The sequence below is a fragment of the Leuciscus leuciscus genome (assembly GCF_965113295.1).
Source record: "Leuciscus leuciscus genome assembly, chromosome: 8".
NCBI lineage: Eukaryota > Metazoa > Chordata > Actinopteri > Cypriniformes > Leuciscidae > Leuciscus > Leuciscus leuciscus.
The window spans coordinates 5,266,739-5,285,688 of record NC_138732.1 but is presented as its reverse complement, the minus strand read 5'-3'; the positions used below and the strand labels follow the sequence as shown (position 1 = coordinate 5,285,688).

Below are 18,950 nucleotides of genomic sequence, written 5' to 3'. Positions count from 1 at the left end.
TAAGAGCTGAGAATCTGCTGGTTCTTGAGGTGAGAACTACAGAAGGAGAACGCCTGAAGCCCTTCACATGATTAATGTCCAGCCGTCTCTTACACCTGACCTAGACCATGACGTGCGGAGAAAGAACGTGATATCTGCAGGCAACAATGTTTTCCTTTGGCTCATTTCTGATATATTAGAAAAGAATGATGATTACAAATAAATAATATATGACGCATTAGATATTATATATTATATTTCAATAGAAATGCTACAAAGCTGACTGAAAGTTACATTTCTGTCAATGTCTATCACTCTCATGTTCTTCCAATATGCTGTTATTTGTCTGTGAAACACAAAGGAATAATTTTCACATCTGTGAAGCTCCAAAAAGGACAGATAAAAAGTGAGTTTGAGAGTTTTAAAACTTGTTTATAGCTCACACTCACTCAAATGGCACATTATGATACCACTCACACGAAAACCAATGATGTTTAGGCATCAGTTGACATTGACTATCTCTTTAAAGTCACCATGAAAGCAAAATGGACCATTGTTGTTTTTTGTTTTGTAATATTGCAGTGTTTATTATAAATGATGTATCTGTGCACATCACAATTTTTTTAATTCATGTTTAATGAATTCATGATTCTTGTAATCTTGAATCAGAATAACTTCCCATCCCTCTTGCAGCAATATCTCTTCTCTTCTCTGATGATGCGTTTACTGGCGTGAGGGCGGGGCAACCTGTCACTCACATGAGATCCTCCAATAGAAAACCACAACCATCCAACCATCCAATCAATTCCCAACAGACAAAATCAAGCCCCGCCCTATACTGTAAACCCCAACGCTCAAAATAATTAATTGGTTTGAGTAGGACAAACTTAAAATTTAACTAATTAGTTCAGTCAAATTGACTTTTATGAGTATTTAGCACTTTCTTTTTATTTCAAGTTCACAGAACTGATATATTTTAAGTAAACTGAACTGTTTCATTGTTTTGGGTTTTATGAAATTATTTATTTTAATTTAGACAAACTTCAGTTTAACTGAAACGGCTGGGATGTCTATTTCCCAGCATGCTTTGCCGATGGCACCCGAAAGGGAGAGTAAATGCTAAAATTAAGTGTAATTTTATGTTTTTTTTGTGCAAGATTAATGTTAAGTGGGAGATTTAGCAGTGATTAATGTTATGTTATGCTAATTTTAGAAGAATTCCTGTTAATGATGGTTTTAGGATAGTTACCATCATGGTGACAAGTGGTGCATGCAGCTTGATTTGAGAGCAAATAAAACCTTTATATTGCTGCACTCATACAGCAAGTGCTAGTGTATAATATACTATTGTTAAAACGTTAATAATTTAGTATGTTAGGAAACTAGCTTGTTAAAGCTTGATAAGTTTATACTAATAAAAGTGTTCACATTGAGATTACAAGTTAAATGTATGAATTAGTGTACTCAAGTTAAAATGTATAAGTAAAAAATCAAAATCTGCCAGTTCTGCTTACTTAAACTTTAATTAAACTAGCTAATTTCTTATCTTAAAAAAATTGAGGCAACTGATTGCCTTACATTTTTTGAGTTTTGCCAACTTATTCGGGTGTACAGTTGTTCTTGTTCCAGAAGCGTTTCACTCGGAAATACGGCCCGGTTTTTTTCTTCTTCTTCATTCTGTCACCCTGATGGAGTTTTGCTTCCTTGCCACAGTTGCCTTGGCTTTTGGCATGCTTAGTTGTGGACATTTAATATTCAACAATATTATTGATCTGCCTTACTTAAGGTGGACGATGACGCAATTTTCTTCTAGAAACAAACTTTGTTGTATTATTTTCATGTTATCACTGTGAAGCTGCTTTGAGACAATCTGTCCTGTAAAAAGCGCTGTATAAATAAAAGTGACTTGACTTTAAGTGAATGAATCATTTTGATTCTCACATGTACATGCAGACATCTAGCAATCCGATCACCTGTTGGCGAATGTCATTATAATAATTAACCTAAATGAAGAAGTTCTGTCTCTTTTGCTGTAGGCTATAAGAGGGGGTGTGTGTGTGTGTGTGTGTGTGTGTGTGTGTGTGTGTGTGTGTGTGTGTGTGTGTGTGTGTGTGTGTGTGTGTGTGTGTGTGTGTGTGTGTGTGTGTGTGTGAGAGAGAGAGAGAGAGAGAGAGAGAGAGAGAGAGAGAGAGAGAGAGAGAGAGAGAGAGAGAGAGAGAGAGAGAGAGAGACCAAAGCTTCTGGTAAAGCAAATTTAAAGACAAAAGGGTTTCCTCCTCCTCCTCCACGATCCCGCTGGGTCGAGCCATATCTGCCCACGAGCGGCTCAGAGAAACCAACGGGATTCTGATAGACCACAGGAGGATGAATCATCCTGCCACTCACAGGGAACGCCGAATGGAAATTAAAGGCGTATTCCATACTGAAATTCACTAAGGGCCTAGACGAGTCTCCATGGAGATAAAGAAGCTGCAAATTTGATTTTTATATCTGAAGAACTCAGGAGTGATTCGCAGAAGGCAATTAATAACTAAAAATAGGCTCACCTGAGCAAAGAAATCAAGTATACACACACACAAAAATAAAATGGTGAATGATGTTAAGCTCTTAATAAATTGAAGGATTCAAAGCCAACACGAAATCAAAACTGACTGAGCGTGAGTAAACGATGACAGCTTTTTAATTAGTTTCTTTAAGCACTTCCCAAAGACTTCTGAAAGACAGACACACTGTCCTCATGTGCATGAAAGTGATGAAGAACAGAAGGTGTGTTTATGAGGGAACAGCGATATGGAAGTGAGGAACAACACTTCACACTGCAGACCTGCTCAATATATACTGGCCTTTTATGAGACGTTTGACCCCATCGTCCCGTCCGCTCGCGGCTTTTTATGGGCTTTTCGGGCTAGACAGATGTGCCGTCTCTCGCTTCAGAGTTACAGTGCGTCTAAACCATGAGCAAACAACACAATACAGCTAAATTAAACTGTGATAAAATGCTCCCCTTATATTGAACAAATATTTCCCAGTATCCTTTGCACTATATACACAAAAAGATTTTGATGTTTTCAATCGTTTAAAAATAGCAACAAATGCACAGCCATATTTAAATGCATGAGCATAAAAAAATAGTAACACTTTACAACATGTAAGAATTTATAGTGAAAAATACTTCTACAGCAATAATTAATCTTAGTTATACCATGGTCTGAATACTCGATTCTAATTGGCTGAAAAGTGTGCATTAAAGGTAGGGTAGGCAATTTCAGAGAGGCTAGCAATAGCAAATTAGCTTTGAAAGCATAAGATCCCATTATGCCTTACTTAAATGTTAATTTCAACACTTACAAACACATTATTAAAATCAAAAGTTGTGTCTGCTAATATTATTTAATGGACATGAACTAACAATGAACAATTCCATTTTTATTACCTAAATTTGACAGATTAATTGTTGATTAATGAATGCATTAACTAACTTTAACTAATCAGAACTAATTGTAAAGTGTTACCAAAAATTTACAATAATGTAAATGTGACCATATTTACTATTTACTACATACTAGTAGTGTGCAGTAGTATTAGTCAGAGTAACTCCTTTCTTGAATGAAAGAAAGAAAAAAACACTTCATACATTTACATGAACTTATAAATAAAATGATACCCTGAGATACAGAGACTGTTTTATGAGTATATCTTTTATGAGTATATCTTTTATGAGTTATATATTTGAAAATGTTTTCACAAGCCTTTTGGCAGTCAATGGACAGTTGCCAGGCAATATCCGAAAGTTAAATTGAGTGGAACGAAGCATTGTTGAGTCATTTTAAAATCAAGAGACTCTTTCAGAGAGCGTAAGTGTGTGTGTGTCCCGTATCAGCAGATGTTCTGTCTAGCTCTAGTGACTGTCATTGAGGGTTCACAGCACACACGGTGTGTGTGAACACAGCGACGGCCACAGAGGACGATGATGTCATACATTTCCCTGAGGGAAGAACCAGCGCTTTAAGATCAGTGTTAAACTTCCAGATACAATTATCCATTTTCACATCATCAGGTAGCAAACGCCACAATGACATCATCAGGTTGCAAATGCCACAATGGCATCATCAGGTAGAAAATGGCACAATGACATCATAGCAAATGCCACAATGACATCACCAGGTAGCAAATGCCACAATGACATCATCAGGTAGCAAATGCCACAATGACATCATCAGGTAGCAAATGCCACAATGACATCATCAGGTAGCAAATGCCACAATGACATCATCAGGTAGCAAATGCCACAATGACATCAAAGCAAATGCCACAATGACATCATCAGGTAGCAAATGCCACAATGACATCATTGAACACGCCATCAGTTTGAGTCAACAGGAGATTTTTAAACTTTTTCTTAATTTATTAAGTATTAAAGACAACAATAGATTTTAGGTTTTAACTTTTTCACTATTCCATTAATTATCAATAAATCAAATCTGTAATTGATTACACAATCCAACATTTTATAGCTGAATCGACTTTGTTTTATAGTAAATTAATTTTGCAACATTGTTATTGAACAGAATTGAATCAACACTGAACTGACTTAAAGTGAATAAGGACACCTTATTCGTAGTAATGGTATATTAACAAAAATTTAATTTAGGGCCCTGATTTGATTTAGGCCTAAGTGTACTGACCTAAGTTTTATTTATTCATCAAATAGTTGACAAATTTCCTTGACATTCCACATTAAACCGGAAACTCTGTTTCCGCGATTGTCTCCGTGTTTTCCAAATCTCGGAAACCATAGTGGCCTTTTCTGCAGAGCTGCTTTACAGCAGAAAGTGACTCATTTTTGAGGAAATTTGCATAATTGATTGAAATGTACCTGTTCATTACTGACGCTGCTCTCTCTCTCTCTATATATAGGCTATCTCTCTCTCTCTAGAGAGAGAGAATAAAAAGTATGTTTACTCTAAAAAAAAAAGTATGATTATGGGAGTAAAATGAGTTGCAAACAGTGTTTCATGTTGACTTTAAGCCGTTTGAGTTGAATTAATTACAAAAAATGTTTAGACAAATAAAAGGAAGCATGAGTGTAGTGTAGGATATATAAGCTGACTACGCCACCTCCTTATTTAAGGCAGGAGGAGCCCTCTAGAGGTCACGATATGGATTATGGACAACAAATGTAATTTGTAAAAAGATAACAATTTTATTGTTCCAATAGAACCATCAAATGTTAAAATTGGTCGATAATAACATTCACAGAAGCTGGAATTAGCTCTCCTCAAGACTGCAAGAGGGTCGGGCCTGCCCTTGTGGACCTCCTGTAAGAGACAGAAGAAAACAGAAGAAACCCCACAGCATACACCGCAAATAAGTAGTAGCCTTTCAGTCACTATTTCAGTGCCAACCTCCAGTACACACCACACAGCAGTGTCACACCACCCAAATCACCTACACCGAAGGAGGTTTAGTGTAGATGCAGGCCCGGCCCTGTACAAAATCTCTGACGCACTGTAACACACAAAAAGAGGAGAGCAGTACCAAAGAAACAAGCAAATGACAAAACATTTAAGACCAAAATCAATATCAAATAACAATAAACCACAATATAAATCTAAAATATATAAGAAACAGTGGCTGGTCTGCCCTTTAGCGAAAGTACAACTGCAACAGTTACCCAATCTCAGCTCTCAATCCCCAAACATGATTGATAAAAGGTACGTTATTCAGCTTTCCAACACGGCCGTCAGCCCATTGAAGGTACCGCAGCAATAAATGTTTGTCTGCCTCATTTCCCAGACAGAGAATAAAACCTCTTAAATAATCAGCCTGTATGAAAGAGTACAGAGGCTGCACGTTGAGCACAACAAACACATGCCAGAACTGCAGAAAAACCACCACCTGTTGCTATAAGAACCCTTTATGCGATCTTAATGATAGAACTAACCACCTGCACCTGAAACTGATTGCTGGCCAGTCTCCTCCCACATGAGGAATATGAATCCAGGTATTTTTCAGTTCATTAGTCACGGATCAATCGGAGGGAATGCAGTGAAACAGCTCATGAATTTAAGCAGACAGTCACATGATGATTTGAAGCACAGTCACATACACCCGCTCATGTTAAAGCGCCACATCGTGTCAGACGAACAACACAATGGCTTGATTTCCTGGAGCTCCGGCTGTAGATGCCATGGTTACGGTCGCCTAGAGACTCTCCGCTTGTTATTCTGTCGTTTATACAGCCAGCCATCTCAATATCTTCCGGCACAGACGTCCTATCCACAGACAGTGTGATCAAACCTGTCGCAGGTGTCAAGCTTCTTGAAGACACCATCTTCACACATAGCAAACATTATAATGACCCGTTATATGTTGAGCGAGTGACACTAATGGAATGTGGATGTTGCCGTGGAGACGAGCACGACCTCATGCTTATAATGGAAGTTCATGTCAGAATGGGACATCATAGTAATAATAACCACAGATCCCTGAAGCTCATTTGTGTAATATTCACGTTTCGTGTCGTGTCCTCATGAGGAAAACTATATTTGTTCGTGTTTAGTGCTAGTTTGTGTAATCAAGTTTCATATGAGAGTGTCCACAGATTCTGATTTATCATTTACAGCTCCGAGCTCTGAAAGCGATGAGCACCAGGGGAAATTTCATGTTTCAATTTCGCTGTCATTCATCTTCTATTTCCACTGCGTGCCGACAATATTCTCAGAGAATTCATTTGAAAAGTTAATATATTAAAAAGGTCATTTCCAAACAGAGCCACTTTTAAAAATCGAATTTTAGTAGCTAATAAATAGCACAATTTATGCCTGTGTCCTCTTTATTTTCCTTTGTACAGGTGAAACATATTCTTAAAGAAGATAAGAATATATATGCATAGCCTATGCAAAAAGAGGTCATTAATGTTCTTAGGACCATTACGTTTTCTGCATTGTGACATTATTTAAACACATTTAACTTTTCAGTTCTCTTACGAGAGGTCTCTCGTACTGCGTAAGATATCTTACGCTAGGGGAAAATCCTTTTCCGCGAGATATTGAAGCCAAAAATTATCCTTAATTTTGTAATAATGCAAAACGCGTTGCAGCAGCAATGCAGACATAGGCGAGACAGCTCGCGCGCCTATTGGCTGCTCTGCGGCAACTGCAGCAGCCTATCGAGCGAGGCCTGGCGTGACGCCAGACCCAATCAGGGCACTTCGCGCCCGCTGCGTCACGTCCCGCCGAAATGGGCGTGGTCTAGGCCTATAAATATCGCTCGCAGGCAGCTATTATCTGATTTTTCATCCTTCAAGCGAAGCACACGCATCGCTGGAGCTGGATTAGAAGCCGCGCCGTCGAGAGAGAGCACCTTCAGCGGGACGAGTCACTGAAGTCGCTGGCCGCGCCGCCTTCCTGCCTTCCTGCTGCGCTTTCCGGCGCTTATATCCTTCTCTTTTATTTGCACTGTATTTCTGTGTGTGTGTGTCGCCGCCGCGACACACATTTCTAAAAGAGCTAGCGTCTTTTTAAAGATGCCTTCCTGCGGCTCGTGCAGAGCCACACTCAGCGACGGGGACCGCCACGTGATCTGCGTTTCCTGCCTGGGTGAGGAACATGCAGCTCTCGCGCTCGCTGACGGCGGATGCCCTCACTGCGAGCTGATGGCAATGGCGACTCTGAGGACTCGCCTAGCCGTCTTCACCGAGACTGCTCCCCCGCCCGCCGCGGCGTCGCGCCGTAAAAAGCGCCGTGCCCAGCGGGCCCCGGAACCCTCCCTCAGCCGCCAAAGCTCGCCGGTTCGCCCGCTTGCTTCCCCGGCTTCTTCTGTTTCGCTTCCTGACGGACAGCGGCCGCCGTCTGCCGCCGCTTCCGTTGATATCGCGGATGAGGAAGCCCTGCTGGGAGAGGATGATTCCTGCTCTATCCTGGCGTCAGGCAGTGAGGATTGGGCGGGCTCTGAGGACCCCGCACCCCCTGCCCGCACTTCGTCAGGCAAGAGAGCTTCTATTGAGACGGAACTCATGCGAGTACTCGCACAGGCCGCGGCGAGCCTCGGCCTCGAGTGGTCTTCGCCTGAGCAGCCCGCTCACAACCGGCTGGATGGATTTTTCCTGCCTGGGGAGCGCGCTTCGCCTGTGTCCAGACCGGCGCCTTTTCTTCCTGAGTTACACGAAGAAGTCGCCAAGTCCTGGAGCGCCCCCTATTCTGCTAGAGTGCGTCCTGCTGTTTCTTTGGCATTCTCCGCCGTTGACGATGCCAAGAACAGAGGATACCTCTCGCTGCCGCCGGTTGAAGAGGCGATAGCGGCCCACTTATGCCCGCCCTCCGCTGGACGGCGCGCTAAGCCGGCCCTGCCCTCTAAAGCTTGCCGCACGACGTCGAGCTTGCTCCACCGCGCTTTCTCCGCCGCCGGGCAAGCTGCGTCAGCGTTGCACACCATGGCAACGCTCCAGATCTTCCAGGCCGATCTCCTCCGTAAGCTGGATGAGGAAGGACCTGACGCGATCTGTGTGCCGGACTTAAGGAGTGCCACGGACCTCGCTCTTCGTGCTACTAAGTCCGCAGCGCAAGCCATTGGACGGACTATGGCTTCTCTCACCGTGTCTGAGAGACATCTCTGGCTGACGCTCTCGGAAATGGCCGAGTCTGAACGCACCGCGTTCCTCGACGCCCCGCTTTCCGCCACAGGCCTCTTTGGATCCTCCGTCAAAGATTTCGCGGAGAGATTCGCAGAGGTACAGAAAGCGTCTCAGGCCATGAAGCACTTCCTCCCGAAGCGCTCCAGCTCTGCAGCAGGCCGTGCGAAACCGTCTGCTCAGAGCTCACAGCCACAGCCACCGTCCACTGCCTCCACTTCACAGCGCCGCCAGGCCAGAAGCGCGAGACCGCGCTCCCGCTCATCCGGTCGCCGCCCCGCAGGACGCGGCTCGCGACCTAGGATCACGGTGAAGCCCGAGGCCCCGAAGTCGTCCTAGCACTGCTAGGAAAACGACGGTGTTCCAGTCCCGCTGCGGCCGGACTCACACCAAAGCTATTCGCTCGTCCAGTTCCAGAAAATGTGACTGTTCCAGTGTTTTCTGCAGCCAACAAGTCGGTTCTGTCACCCGCTTGCCTGCACACAAATGCCGTTTTCACGGCTACCCAGATAAATCCCCAAAAGAGTGTATTTTCTGGTGTCCCGGCCACGGCCGATGGTGTTTCGTGTGTAGTAAGAATGCCCACTGCCCAGTGCCCATCCCTACACATAAGCACAGCCTGTCACACAGGGCTCGCGCACATAAAACCGACTCAGATCGGTTGCGCTTCAAACATGGTGAACGTGCCCACTACCCAGTGCCCACTAACACCACGTTATGCATGTCTCACGGTTTCTGTAAAAACGAAACCAACGTGCACTCGCTTCACGCAAGCGAACGATGCTTTCAGTGTGATAAATGTGCCCGCTGTCCCGCGCCCACATCCACACATAGACATGACAGTTCCCACGGGAACCGCCCAGCCCTCCCCCTCGCGGTTAACCACCGTAGAGGAGTCGAGCGCGGGCAATCTGCCCGCTGTCATCAGCGCGCCCCATGCCTCAAATGTCACGAGCGACACGCTTGTGTTACAGCACACCGAAGCTTCTCCATCGCTGAGCGAGCGGAGCGCGCTTCGTATTCGACCCCTAGCTATCCATGCAGACGCATGGGCAAAGCTACCCGGGGTTTCGAAGTGGGTGCTGAACATTATAGAAAGAGGCTATTCGCTGCAGTTTCGCCGACGCCCTCGCCGCTATATGGCGCGCGTCGAGACCACGGTAAAAACAGAAGTAGCACATCTACTTCGAGCCGAAGTGACGAAACTATTGAGCAAAGGGGCCATAGAACCTCTCTCTCAAGATCAGAGCGAGGGAGGGCTATACAGCAGATACTTCCTGGTACCGAAAAAAGACGGGGGTCTCAGACCCATACTAGATCTAAGGCAGCTGAACAAAGTGCTTGTGAAGCGACAGTTCAGGATGCTCACGACCAGGCAAATCCTTGTGCAGATTCGCCAAGGAGATTGGTTTGTGTCAATAGATCTGAAAGACGCGTATTTTCAAATACAGATAGCGTCACGTCACAGGCGATATTTGAGATTCGCCTTCGAGGGCCAGGCATATCAGTACACAGTCCTGCCGTTCGGTTTGTCCCTAGCACCCCGTACATTTACGAAGTGCATGGACGCGGCGCTCGCACCCCTCAGAATGAGAGGCATGCGAGTGCTGAACTATTTGGACGATTGGCTGATTCTAGCGCAATCTCGCGCAGTGCTCATAGAACACACGACCATTTTACTCGATCACCTCGAGGATTTGGGTCTGAGTGTCAATTGGGCGAAGAGCTCCCTGTCACCCAGTCAGAAAATATCTTTCCTGGGCACAGAACTGGACTCACTATCCATGATAGCGCGACTATCACAACAGCGCGCGGTAGACATTCAACGCACAGCGAACTCTTTTCGCTGCGGCGCGTCTGTCCCGCTCAAAAGATTTCAGAAGATGCTAGGTCTCATGGCCTCAGCATCGTCAGTGCTCCAGCTGGGTCTGCTACGCATGCGCCCGCTGCAGTTTTGGCTGAAAGCGCGAGTCCCACGCGAAGCGTGGGCACCCGGTTTGCTTCGCCTCAGGGTCAATCAGAAATGCGTTACAGCTCTGAAACCCTGGAAAGCGAACGACTGGTACCAATCAGGTGTAAGCCTGGGGACTTCCTCGAGGGTGAAAGTGGTGTCCACGGACGCGTCCACCTCGGGATGGGGAGCGCTGCTCGAGGGCAGACCGTTCTTCGGCCAGTGGTCAGAACGGGAGAAGCTCCTGCACATAAACTGCCTCGAAATGCTGGCAGTAGACAACGCGCTGACGCGTTTTTGTCCCCAAATAAAAGGTCACCACGTCTTGGTCCGTTCGGACAACATGTCTGTGGTGTCCTACATAAATCGCCAGGGCGGCATCAGATCCGAGAAACTGTACAGGCTGGCAGAACGCCTCCTAGTATGGGCTCAGTGCAACCTGCGCTCGCTCAGAGCAGCGCACGTGCCAGGGATCATGAATATAGGACCAGACAGACTGTCCAGGAACAATGTTCCGGCAGGCGAATGGTCCCTACACCCACAGACAGTCCAACTGCTGTGGAAGAAATTCGGCAGAGCGAAAGTGGACCTGTTTGCGTCTCAAGAAAACGCTCACTGTCAAGAATTTTTCTCCAAGAGCAGGAGCGCGCTGTCCCATGTGTGGCCCTGCCGCCCGCTCTATGCTTTTCCCCCCGTCTCTCTCCTGCCTCAGGTGATAGAACGGATCAGGGAAGAAGGATGCTCAGTACTGCTGGTAGCACCGTTCTGGAAAAACCAACCTTGGTTCCCAGCCGTGATGCAGTTAGCAAGTACTGCCCCGTGGCCAGTACCAGTGAGGAGAGATCTCCTCTCACAGGCCCGCGGCTCGATCTGGCATCCTCACCCGGAACTATGGTCCCTTCATGTCTGGGCCATCAACGGGTACATGTTGGACTCCCTAAAGGAGTATTAAACACGATCACGCAGGCTAGAGCTCCGTCTACAAGACGACTCTATTCTTCGAAATGGTCAGTGTTTTCGGGCTGGTGCACAGCCCGTGGTGTGTCACCCACAAACTGTGATGTGACGGAGGTGCTTTCCTTCCTACAAGAGCTGTTGGATGGGGGCAGGGCCCCCTCCACGCTCAAAGTTTATGTGGCGGCTATAGCAGCGTTCTCAGAAACAACGCTTGGTCAGTCAATAGGAAGGAACGATTTAGTCATCCGCTTCCTTAGAGGAGCTAAGAGACTGAATCCTCCCAGACCTCCCTCAGTCCCCGTATGGGACCTTTCTACGGTTCTGGAAGCCATGAAAGGTGCGCCATTTGAGCCTTTGCAGTCAATCGATTTAAAACACCTGTCTTTCAAAACAGTGTTTTTGCTGGCTCTCGCTTCAGTGAAGCGCATAGGGGATCTGCACGCGCTCTCTGTGAGCGCGGCGTGCATGGAGTTTGGGCCCAATGACTCAAAAGTTATACTCAAACCTAAGCACGGTTATGTTCCAAAATCCCTCAACACACCGTTTAGGGCGCAGATTATCTCTCTGTCAGCCCTACCGGTCCCTGATGAGGAAAGAGACGCGAGCCTCCTTTGCCCAGTCAGGGCATTACGAGCTTATGTGTCTCGCTCGTCTGTTTTCAGACAGACGGAACAGCTCTTTGTTTCGTTTAGCGGACGTTCTAAGGGACTAGCCGCGTCGAAACAGAGCCTATCCAGATGGATAGTTGATGCTATAGCGCTGGCATACGCCTCCAAGGGCATGCAGTGCCCTTTGGGTGTCAGAGCGCATTCCACGAGAGGCATGGCCTCTTCGTGGGCCTGGTCAAGTGGGATTGCCTTGCAAGATATTTGTATGGCGGCAGGCTGGGCCTCCCCGTCTACATTTATAAGGTTTTATAACCTAGAGGTTCCCGCCCTGCAGGCCAGGCTGCTGTCGGTCTAAACTACCAGTATTATCTGACCTGATGCGTTCAGCTCAGAATGCTGCGTTTGCTGAGCACAGCTCGATGTTCGACAGTTTAAAGCTGGGCAAACTGTGTAAGACCCACATTTTTTCCCATCAGTTCAGGCCGTACCCCGCCCTGTCTGTATGATGAAATTCGCGTCCCTTCGACGCTACTTTATGTGGAAAAGTGAGGCTGCACCCCTCCTTCTTCCCGGACTCTCTGTGAGTTCACTGAGTGATTGTGCACTATATGTACCCCGGGCTTTCGCCCTTGGGTCTTTGGTGTCAGATCTCAGCATGCACGGCGTTTTACATTGGGTCCCCTAGCGTAAGATATCTTACGCAGTACGAGAGACCTCTCGTAAGAGAACGTACTCGGTTACTAACGTAACCTCGGTTCTCTCTAGAAGAGGGAACGAGTACTGCGTATCTTGCCGTGCATGCACACGCTCTGGTTGCTTCGATGATGAAAAACCAGATAATAGCTGCCTGCGAGCGATATTTATAGGCCTAGACCACGCCCATTTCGGCGGGACGTGACGCAGCGGGCGCGAAGTGCCCTGATTGGGTCTAGCGTCACGCCAGGCCTCGCTCGATAGGCTGCTGCAGTTGCCGCAGAGCAGCCAATAGGCGCGCGAGCTGTCTCGCCTATGTCTGCATTGCTGCTGCAACGCGTTTTGCATTATTACAAAATTAAGGATAATTTTTGGCTTCAATATCTCGCGGAAAAGGATTTTCCCCTAGCGTAAGATATCTTACGCAGTACTCGTTCCCTCTTCTAGAGAGAACCGAGGTTACGTTAGTAACCGAGTACGTTTTCAGTAAGTCAGAATCAATTAAAATCAGTTCAAGAAATACTTTAATGCTCTTTAAATATTTTACAATAAAATTAGTTGTATTATTAATAAAGTTTATTATTATTGTATTATTTATTATTATTGTAAAATTATTCTTTTTCTATATATATTTTCTTTTTTTCTTTCTTTTTTTTCTGACATTTGTCTTCTGAAAGTTCCCATTCAACAGCATGCCAAATAATATTTATGGAGAGAATTCAGTTTTAAATATTTTTGAATTCTCTGCACGTGTGTGAAAAAATGTCAAATGAAATAAATGTACGCAGTAAAACTAAGACCATTTAAAACTTTTAATTTTAGTTATAAATAGCACAGTATTTTTCACACTATATTCAGTCATGTGTTTCCTTGTACAAGTGAAAAATACACTTTCTGAACATCTGTGTATTGAATTAATTTACTGTTAGTGAAACAAAAAATAATACATTCAGATAAATCTAAACTCTTACTATACAATTATTAAAGGTGTACATCATGTAAACACTCTTTATCTGAGAAAGAGCTTTATACAGGCAAAGTCTTCAGTAAAGGCCTAAAAATACTGGAATGTGTGTGTGTGTTAATTAGATGGCCTGTTTGGAGTAATATAAAGAGGAAATTATGTTTATGTACATTCTCAATGTCACTGCCAATCTGACTCAAACTTAAATGATTAAAACATATTTTATATGAAATCATATCATAAATGGCAACATCACAGTGTTTTCATCTACTGTTTTCATTTTCTCCGTATATTTCTCTCCTGTGAGATACGATCTCAGAACAGGAAATGACTCCTAAGGGAGGTGATATCCCAGAATGCACTGCATACCTGCTGTGAGCCTGTTATATTCGTTTAGTCTCCGTTTGTCTCCCCTGTCTGTTTTTCCTCATGTCTCCCTCTCTCTTCTGGACGACGTTCAGTATCTGAGTGAGTTCACATCAACACCTGCTGTATAGAGTTCAACAGAAGTCGTTTCCCGTTCACTCACTCATTACAACATTCAATTCCACTCAGACTGAGGAACTAAGGCGGTTTCACTTCTCTCTCTTCTGCTTCAATGTTGCGACATCCTTTATTTACCAACATTAAAAATGTCTGAATGTGATTCACTTGATCAAGTGGAAAAAAAATTATATTTAAAAAAAACCCAAATAAAACAAAGATTACATGTACATTTTACAAGAAAACACTATGGGCCCTGTCTTGCACCCAGCGCAACTGACTTTGTACACCGACGCATGTCTCATTCCTATTTTGCACCCGACGCACAGCGGACTTTTCCCTCCACAGACGCACATCGGTAAATTAGGGAATGAACTTGCGCTCCCGGGGGCGGTTCAGCGCAAAGAGGAGGTGTGTTCCGGCTCAAACGTTCCCTGGTGCTATTTTGCAGTTTCAGAAAACAATTCCGCCACTGACTTTAGACTAGGTTTTTCCTGGTCAGTGGCGGAATTGTTTTCTGAAACTGCAAAATAGCACCAGGGAACGTTTGAACCGGAACACACCTCCTCTTTGCGCTGAACCGCCCCCGGGAGCGCAAGTTCATTCCCTAATTTACCGATGTGCGTCTGTATTCATATGCTATTTTAAGGGTGCATGCTTGGCCATAATGTGTGTGCACAACGCTCATACACTTTGCTTCTCTCATCTACACACAGACGCAGCCGTTCACATTTTTGCAAACCATACATAATTACAAGGAAAAATATTCCACACGAGGGAAATCGTTGTGGTGTCCATGAAGATGTGAAAAAATAGGCATAAATCTAGCTTACACACTTACCCAAATTATTATACGCCTGTTTAACCGAAGCTAATTTGGGTGGGTTTCTCCATCCCCAATGTCACTTCTCTGTGTTTTACGACCCTGACGAGAACGTCGGTCTCCTCGGCTGTGAACCGCTCCTGGCGTGCGCCTGGCAAATCCGCCGTTATAATAGCAATCCGCCATGGAACAAGCGCGCCTGCTCTTAAAGGGAATGTGAGATGACGCTCTGATTGGTTTATTTCACGTTACGCCCAAACCACACCGATGAATAATGAAGCTACTTCAGACCAACCCCTTTTAGATTTGCGTCGGGCGCAAGAGTCATTTATCCCGACGGTATAATAGCAACAGCGCCCACAAAGTTACTTGCGTTTCGCGTTTGATACTTGCGTTTCAGATCGTTAAAATAGGGCGTCAGTCTAGAGGTCTGCTACCCGACCCGAGCCCGACGGGTCCCGAAAATGTTTCGGGTTTCGGGTCGGGTTTGGGTTAATGTTTAATGAACAGCCTCGGGTTCGGGTCGGGTTCGGGTTTGTAACTAAGAAAAACTAAATAGGCTATATAGTTTGCGTGCCGTGTGCTTTGCCTGCTTGCTGTGTTGTGGTGACCGGCACGCGAGAGAGAGAAAGTAACGTTACATGCGTGCGCAGATGTGCAATGTACATTGGCTACACAGACACACAGGCTCTCTCGTTCAAATATATATATATATATATATATATATATTCCCCTTACTGTCAAAACTGGCCCGTAGTATCCTCAGCATCCCTGCAAGTAGCAGCAGCAGCGAGAGAAACTTAAGTGCAGCTGGACTAACTTTCAATCAGAGGAGGACGGCGCTGAAACCATCAACTGTCGACGCCGTTCTCTTACTTCATAACTCATACTGAGAAGGATATATTTGTGTAAATAGTTTTGCAACACTGCGTGAACTTTTTAAAGTTTAAAGTTTAAAGTTCCAGAGAAATGTGTGACTGTTACACCTGTTCGACCACAGCAAAGTTACGTGATTGGTAAGTTTTTCTCTTACTGCTGTGCTTATAGGGCCGCTGCGCCTACATGTATTTGTTTACCGTTTCAAACAATCATTAAATACAACATATTGCAAAAATGGTATTTGTTGTGAGAAACAGAGTGGACCTCGGGTTCGGGTCGGGTTCGGGCTTAACATGTAAATGTAATTGTCGGGTCGGGTTAAATGATCGCGGGTACGGGCCGGGTTCAGCTTCAGTTTAAAGCCCGTGCAGACCTCTACGTCAGTCACGTCAGTCATTCAACTTCAAAATTTCATGTTCATTTCAATGTGTTACACATGGCTTCTCTTTTTGTGAAATTTACTAGCAATTTCTGAGTGAACATTGTTTATACACCATTTTTTCAGTGTATCTGTATCTATGAGCCTCAAATCTTTTCTCTTCACTAATATTAGCTTTTCTTTATTATAAAGTCACAGTGTGTTTGAATTAGGTGTTTTTAGTGGATGCATGAAATCCCAAAATCCCTAAAAAACAATCAATGTCTGTCTTCATTTTTTTTAACACTAGATCTACTGTTTGAGCATTTTAAAGCATTCAAACATCCGTCTATAAGCTGTTTTGCTTGTGAAGTGTGTTTCTGTACGTTAAGTGACACTTGATTTGATATTCTGTGACTGATGAATGACTTTCAGACATTTTTAAGTGTCCAGATTCTTTTCCTAAACTACTTTATACTTTTTGTCACGTAAACCGTCTCCGTCTCTCTCTCTCTCTCTCTCTCTCTCTCTCTCTCCCCGTCTATCCATCTGTCCGTCTCAGGGTTGTTTCTTGGCGTTCCTGCCGAACTTGTCACTGAGTTGTTGAATGAGGTCAGCCAGTTCTCCAGTGGTCTGAGATTTCTCTTCCAGAAGCTCGTAGCGCAGACTGGAGATGTCCTGTTTTATTTCCTTCAGTTCACCTGTAACACACACACACACACACACACACACAGAGAGAGAGAGAGAGAGAGAGAGAGTTACTCGTATATAAGCAGATTTGGACTTTTTCTAAAGAAAGTACAAGTCATCAACAAGACACATGATTTGAGGTGACCAGAAACAAGATGATTCTGCTTATAAAACACACACAGGGTGAAATACAGTGAATTTACTGGGTTTTTACCTTCGTTAACTTCATCATTCTCTCTGTCGACCTGAGCCTTCAGAACATATCGCTTAATCAAACGCTTCATTATCTTCTGTTAGACAGACAGACAGATATGAGGGAGAAAGATCTTGTCATTTTAACAGGATCATGATGAAGTTTCTCATGGTTTGTTGAGTTTCTCACCTGATATCTTGTGGGGTTTTTGATGGGTTTCTTCAAGGTGTTCAGCTCTCGACTCCTGAGATTTGCTCGATGAGGATCAGCCTGAAAAAACAGCATATTCAACTGATGTGCATCACAGATGTATTTCTATCAGTTATAATCAGGTGTATCCAATCATATTCATAATGCGTGGCTGCTTTTTGCATTGACTGATTCCTTTGTTATGAGAAACATGATTTTTTTTGTTATGTTTTGTTTTGTGTGCATCACATCCCAAATGAAAGGAGAAAGTATTAAAAAGAGATGAAGTACATCGCATTGATAAAGCATGTAATTACTTACATTTGTCAAATAAAAAAAATCATCTGGTTATGTATGTGAGTGTATATACAATCAGGGCCGGCGCGTCCATATAGGCGAACTAGGCAATTGCCTAGAGCGGCACTTTTGTAAGGGCGGCAAAATGTGTACCAATCGGGAATGAGCAATTCACAAAATAGGCTATATGATTTGCTGAGCTGCCGCTGCGCCGCCCCGCCCCGCGCCGCCCCGCCCCCTGCTCTCACGAGTCATGACTCATGACTGAGTGATGGGAAGTTCGGATAATTTTACTGACTCTCTTGTTCGATCTCGTTCATAAAAATGAACGAATCTTTATTTGAGTCATTTCGTTAATTTAAGTGGCTTTAAATGTTACACAGCCAAAATCCCCGATCACATCCACCTACGCATATAGTAGGCTATATGTATATATTTGCTTCCTCTTGGCCCTAAAGTGTTCCTGCAACGGGAGTGTTCTCTGGCTAGAGCGCAGAACAGCGGAGTTTGTATGGACAGAAGTGCATGCCTGAGCTTGTGTTTTGGGTTAAGCTGCGTTGCTTTGACATTGTGGAAAATATAACAATAGAAACAAAATATAGGCTATTAGCCTTTTTACCCATTATTATCAATCTAAATTAATTTCGTTTTTCTTTATGTAAATTTCGTTTTTCTTTATGTAAATTTCGTTTTTCTTTATGTAAATTTCGTTTTTCTTTATTTAAATTTCGTTTTACTTTATTTAAATGTCGTTTTTTCTTTATTTAAATTTGAAATTTTGTTTTTTCTTTATTTAAATGGGTTTTTTTCTTTATTTAAATTTCGTTTTTTCTTTATTTAAATTTTACATTTAGTTTTTTTCTTTATTTAAATTTTGTTTTTCTTTATTGAAATTTTGTTTTTCTTAATTTAAATCTACCCTTTACTGTGTCAGTAATTTGTTAGGGACTGTTCGTTTTTTATTTAAGGGGCCACCGGAGGAGTTTTGAGATCTGTTGTCAAAAAAGACATGACCCTCCCTTCGCCAGCAATACATTTTTCTATGACCCTCCAAAATGTTTGTGAAAAAAGGCATGACCCTCCCCGATAATTTATTGATTAGCCTACTTCTGTACTGGTTTGCGCTTGGCAAAGATGTTCAGATAGCCATTGTTGTTTTTTTTGTTTGTTTTTTTTAAACCATAAACTCTTGCTTTCTCATCTTACTAGGGCTGTAACGATAGACCAAACCTACGATTCGGTTCGTATCACGAT

The 18,950-nt window shown here is 43.9% G+C and overlaps 1 protein-coding gene across 1 annotated transcript in view; it reads right to left on the bottom strand.

The window, feature by feature from the left end:
- Positions 1-16,443: 16,443 nt before the first annotated feature.
- trpc7b (transient receptor potential cation channel, subfamily C, member 7b) overlaps positions 16,444-18,950 on the bottom strand; it is a 124,187-nt gene continuing 121,680 nt past the window's right edge. The window contains exons 10-12 of the mRNA XM_082176922.1: positions 17,400-17,480; positions 17,232-17,307; positions 16,444-17,028 (exon numbers count right to left, since the gene is read on the bottom strand). Of these exons, the coding sequence (XP_082033048.1) occupies positions 16,886-17,028; positions 17,232-17,307; positions 17,400-17,480 (300 nt within the window). The 3' untranslated portion in view covers positions 16,444-16,885. The remainder of the gene's footprint in view (positions 17,029-17,231; positions 17,308-17,399; positions 17,481-18,950) is intronic.